Source organism: Nannospalax galili, unplaced genomic scaffold (genome assembly GCF_000622305.1).
Source record: "Nannospalax galili isolate Female #2095 unplaced genomic scaffold, S.galili_v1.0 scaffold20, whole genome shotgun sequence".
Lineage (NCBI taxonomy): Eukaryota > Metazoa > Chordata > Mammalia > Rodentia > Spalacidae > Nannospalax > Nannospalax galili.
Genome location: NW_008346414.1, coordinates 1 through 5,884, shown reverse-complemented (window position 1 = coordinate 5,884; position 5,884 = coordinate 1). Strand labels below are relative to the sequence as shown.

At 35.0% G+C, this 5,884-nt stretch overlaps 1 protein-coding gene across 1 annotated transcript in view; it reads left to right on the top strand.

Annotated features, from left to right (window-relative positions):
- The window catches only part of LOC115071987 (E3 ubiquitin-protein ligase FANCL-like), a 75,201-nt gene extending 69,372 nt beyond the window's left edge, over nt 1-5,829 (top strand). Inside the window, exons 5-6 of the mRNA XM_029568152.1 lie at nt 2,990-3,086; nt 5,601-5,829. Coding sequence (XP_029424012.1) covers nt 2,990-3,086; nt 5,601-5,615 — 112 coding nt within the window. The 3' untranslated portion in view covers nt 5,616-5,829. The remainder of the gene's footprint in view (nt 1-2,989; nt 3,087-5,600) is intronic.
- The last annotated feature ends 55 nt before the right edge of the window (nt 5,830-5,884 follow it).

Below are 5,884 nucleotides of genomic sequence, written 5' to 3'. Positions count from 1 at the left end.
TATTTTATGTGTATGCGTGTATTACCTTCATGTAGGTAAGTGCACCCGTGTTGTGCAATGCCCACAGAGGACAGAAGAGGCTGTTGGATCCCCTGGAACTGGAGTTATGGATAGTTGTTAGCTGCCATGTGGGTGCTGGGATTTGAACCTGGATCTTCTGCGAGAACAACCAGTGTTCTTAACTGCTGAGCCATCACTCCAGCCCCATATTTTTTACATTTCATCAAAATTAATTTCATGGCCATTTTGTCTCAAAGGCTGTGGTTTTTAACACAGCACTGTTATTCTCTGGTGTACCTTCATGTGTTAAATGTGGAATCATGTTGTTTTGTTTTTATGATTGTAAACAAAAGACTAGAGCTTCTATATTTGTCTGATTTTATAGATGTTCAGTAATGACTTTGAGCATTTGTGGTGAGCAGCTGTGTGAAGTATGTGGTGCTGGCTCATGCTTGGTTGTGTCCTCCTCACCACTCTCCTTACCTGCACACACCCTCACAGCTAGAGATTGGGGCTTATGATGGGAAACTGACCACCTTTTTCTAGCTCTGGTCTTACTTTGAGACAAACACTTTACAGTGTTCCTCTTATAACTCCCATGGTTCTGACTAATCTGTCTCTGTTGAGTATTTCGTGGCTTGTCAGTCTTAGGAGTCATATACTGATTATTGTAATATGAAGGGTCAGCTCATATTCTACCTAATCTCATCCTTCGTTACGTTTCTTTAATTTTTATATATATTTTAACTCATTGTCAGGTCACCTCAATTAAATATTGATCTCTTTATTCTTGACAAATTAGCAATTACAGATTTTATTGTTTCTAGTCTTCATTCTTGATTTTTTTGTACTTCCCATTTTTGTCATCTTCCAAATCGCAGTAGTCAAGAATATCTGCATCAGTTTCTATAGCTGTAATTCTTTTCTTTTTGTCGTGCTAGATTCAGAAAGTTATAAGGTGTGGTTTAATTTTTTTGATTACATAAATCTTTTCACCAAAAAGTTAACGGTGGAACATTTGTACTTTTCCCCATGTAGCTGTGTTGTATTTGATTAGTTTAAAATTGCATTCTCCATTTTTGGTTTCTTGTATTAGAAAGAAATGCCTGTGACTTCTGTGGCGCACAGTCATGCTCTTCGAGGTTTTGCTTTGCCTTTGGCTGGCTGTCACCCAGAGCTCCTTTTCTCTTTCTCAGCCAGTGCTTTTAAAACTGTATTTTTTCTTAAAATGTGTCAAACTTTTGCTTTAATTAATGCTTTTCCTTGTTCTTTTCATATCTGGAATTTCATACTTTAAAAATATCCCCTTATTTTTAAGCGAATATTTTCTTACAAATAGAAGGAAATATAAAATGCATATGCTTATCAGCCTTTTGAATCTGATGTGTAGTTTTCAGAACCCAGGATAAAATGTGATAAAGACTCATAAAGACTCGTGTTCTGATACTTTGGAAGTGGTTTAAAACTGTATTTTTTCTTAAAATGTGTCAAACTTTTGCTTTAATTAATGCTTTTCCTTGTTCTTTTCATATCTGGAATTTCATACTTTAAAAATATCCCCTTATTTTTAAGTGAATATTTTCTTATAAATAGAAGGAAATATAAAATGCATATGCTTATCAGCCTTTTGAGTCTCATGTGTAGTTTTCAGAACCCAGGATAAAATGTGATAAAGACTCATAAAGACTCATGTTCTGATACTTTGGAAGTGGAAATCTTAAGGTTTTTATAGATATAGGTGGAAAAAATATAACCATATAGACAAAGTTTTTCTAAGAATTTTATTTTCCTCTCTTTTCTAAGACCATAGACTTTCTTTTAACTGATATGATAAACCTTTACCTATTGATGTTTTGCTTTACTTTTTAACCCATTATTTAACACACACACACACACACACACACACACACACACACACAGATCTCCCTCAGACTTGTATCTGGTTTTCATTAGTGCGCCACACCTTCACTGCCCAACATGGACTTCAGTTTGCTATCATTCCTGCTCAGCACCTAAATGGCTCATAGTGATATTAAGGGCAAGCCACCTAGTTTAGAAGGCCAGATGTTGGTTCTGAACTGTAATGGTTCACACCATCAGTCTGGGTGATAAATTGCCTAATGCTCTCAGTCGACTTTTTATCTTAACAAGAGAATAGTATTGTAAAAATGTCAAAAAATATCCACATGCCCAGTGCACTAGTAAATACACTGCTAAATTTGAACCACATTGGCAGTAGCTTGTGCTACTCAAGGGAACATATTTTTACAGAATGATGTATTTCAAAGGATATTGGTTTCCATTGTAGAGAATTCATGTTATTTAGAGCATTTTGGTGCCAAAACAATTGGGTTTGAGGTATGTGTTTAAAATATTAGTCATCTTGAATACATGCCTAGGTTAAGTGTCAGAAGCTATATATTGTGTAAAAACAAAATTTATTATGAAGAGACCAGCCTGTACCTGTGCTTACACAGCACTTTCCTCAGAGGTTCGCTTTGAGTATATGAACTCATATCAGCTAGATTTTTGTATGCAAACATTATTGATAACAAAGGAGAGGTTCATTGAGGAGAAAAACAAATAAAGGAAGCATAAAAATCTCATTCTGTATGAAAGCAGAGAAATGGATCAAAGAGTCTGACAGGAAGTTTAATGTGTACATAAGTAGAGGCTGACAGAAACATGCTGTGTGTGCCAAAGGTTGCAGTGATGGAAAAGCGAGACACAGTGCTCACTGACCACAGCATGAGCCTTGACACACATTGTAAATAACCCAGAGATCTATGGCTGCATTAAGCACGAGGCTGATGTATTAACCACAGTAAATCTATAGCGGTAGGAAAGGTTTGCATGCAGAAATTTCTGATTAATTTTTGCACCGCAGTAATAAGAATAAAGCAGATATTTTAATTTTTAATTGCACAATCCTCCCCCCATCCCCATAGCCACCTCTGTGTGATTGTTTCTTATTCTCTTCTGCTCACAGACTTGTGTATGTGGATAACTGCTTCAGTACCATCAAGTTAAAAGCAGAAGATGCTTCTGGTAGAGAGCATCTAATCACCGTCAAGTTGGAAGCAAAGGTATGTGCCTTGTTATTGTGGTCAGGAAATACTTTGGAAAATGAAATCTGAAGGTTTTCAGTGTAAAGAAGTGCTGGTTATTTCTAAATGACATGTATGATTTTAAAATTTAATTTTAGAAAGCCTCAAGGAATTTATTCGTCCAGGTCCCAAAAGTCTAGATATGATTTTCTCTCACCAGTTTACTTCAAATTCCTTCAAAATGTAGGCTTTATAATCAAGAAGTATAAAAAGTTTAAAGAGTCAGCAGCCTCAAGTTACCACAACATTATTGCTGTAATAGTCCGTGTCACAAAGAGTGGGTGCTTCCATGGTCCCAAGTAAACTTCTGAAGGTCCTATGCCTTTACTTCTGACTATGAGTTCCTTTTATGGTTCTTATCTCTGCTCTTCCCACCCGAGCCCCTAACACAGACGCACACATGCATGCATTTTATTATTTTGGCTTAAGTTCATTTGGTATATATATTTTAAGAATTTGGAAAGGTTATGTCTCTGTAGAACCTGTGTAGGCTAGTGAGCTTTAAATACAAATATTGGCACAAAATATTCATTTTGTTTTCTTTGTTTTTATTTCATGTTTAACAATTTGTTCTGGATTGGGAATTTTAATAAATCATCAAGTTAAGTATATCAATCATTTGCGTAGTAATAACTGGTGAAACATTAGAATTGGAAACCAGGATATCCAATTTTGATTGTTTTGAGTAGTCATCAATCAGTTCTACTTCAGAAGATTGTAGTGATGAAAAGATCAACTGTGTTTGTCCTTTTTAAAAATGTGTCTGGCATTTAAAGTTTTCAAAAGAGAAAATGAATATATAAAGCTGTTAAACATTTTGTCCTTTTTAAAAATGTGTCTGGCATTTAAAGTTTTCAAAAGAGAAAATGAATATATAAAGCTGTTCTGGTGACACAGAAAAGCAGAGGCCTTCCACTGGCTCTGTCAGACAACTTGAGAAATGACTCACTGTGTCTTTTGTACACAAATATTTAAGTATAATTTTAAAAATAAGTGTTGAAAAATTAGGGAATATGTATCTAATTTGCTAAAGAATTTAGACAGTTATTTTCATTATAAATTAAAAAGGTTTTATTTGCTCTTAAGTTTTTAAGAGTATGCTTTTAAAATGTTTTCATGGAGTCTGCCTTCATCCTTGCAAAAGATCCCATTCTGCCAGCAGCAGTGGTCCTGTCCTTTCTTTCAAATCACTATTGTTTATATATTGCATATTAATGAAAGTTGCTTTGCTACTAGGAAGACCAAATGAGAGATCTTAAGTACATCCTGTCCTCTTTGAGACAAGCTCTGTACTATTAAGCAGATAATGCTTTTAACTTCACACTGCCTTTAGGAATATTTAGAAGACTGTTTTTTTGTTCATTTTAAATGTTATTGGGGTTCACTGTGGCAAAAGATTTTATCAATGTAAGTCACACTTACATCATTTACTGGTCCTGTTGTGCATGGCAGTGTGACCTATGTTCCTTTATATCTGCTGTTTCTTGTTCTTTTTTGAATAGCTTTTTAAAAGATGAGCTATTTCTCTAAAAGTACTTTCCGAGGTCTCTTTTACATCTTGAATTACATATCGCTTACTATAGATACTGGCAAGAGAAAAAAGAAAACTTCATTTGAACTGTGAAGGGATTAAAGGAAAACATTTTGTTTTTAAGACAATGGGATAGGACTTATGTTGGTGGGACTTACAGATTGTCTAGAGGGCAAAGTTGTTTTTGTTTTTCTCTCTCTCTCTCTCTCTTTCTCTCTCTCTCTCTCTGTCTCTCTCCTCTATCTCTTTAAGTATTTGGGCCTAGGAATATTAGTTAAGTAACATTAATAGCAAAAACTATTTGGTAAGATTTGGTAAAAATCTTAATCCAAACTAACTTTTAATAGAAAGCTGATTTTTTAACAAACCTTAAAGCAGGTTTACTTTTTATACATATTGTTTCTCGACTTGACCAATATTAAAGAAATCCATTTATTCTGTTTCCACTGAATATGTACTCCTAGAATTCTACCCCTCCTCTCCATCTCCAAAACCCCAAAGGAAAGAATAACTGATTTGGTCTAGATAGTACCTAAAATCCCAGAGAAATCTCATCAGAGAAACAGTTACATGTTCTGCTTTTTATACTAACAATGCACCCTGCATTATAGAATGAGTTTATCTTTTCTATACCAAAGAAGCAGTTTAGTGTTTCCTCCCCCTCAATCAAGATCAGCAAACTCTTGAGAAACAAATCAGAGTGCGCCAGAGGCTGAGCACTTTGCGTCGCATTTGTGTGTGTTCACTTGGGGGCAGTCCTGCTACTCTGATCAGAACAGAGTATGACTTGGTTAAATGTTTTTTTAGAATAATATACCATAGAATTGATAAAAACTGTTGTGGTAAATATATATGTAGTAGTAAATAATTCTTTAAAAATTAGTTATGCAGGTTGTTTCAAGAGATAGAGAATTATACTGAGAAATTATTAAAACACACTTTTTTTTTTCTTTTTGAGACAGAGACTCATTATGTAGCCCTGACTAGCCTGGAACGTGCTATGTAGACCAAGATGACTTCAAACTTGTGGTGATGCTCCTGCCTCAACCTTCTGAGTGCTGGGATTATACAATGTGCCACTATGCCCAGTTCCTGTATATGGAACATTTGTTGTCAATTAGAGTTATAAAGTAAAAGTTTTCAGGTTTGGGATAGAGATCACTTGATAGGCCATAAATTCCACCCTGAGCATCACACAAACAAACAAACAAAACTAGACATGTTTATAATTAGCTGCAGTTGGTAT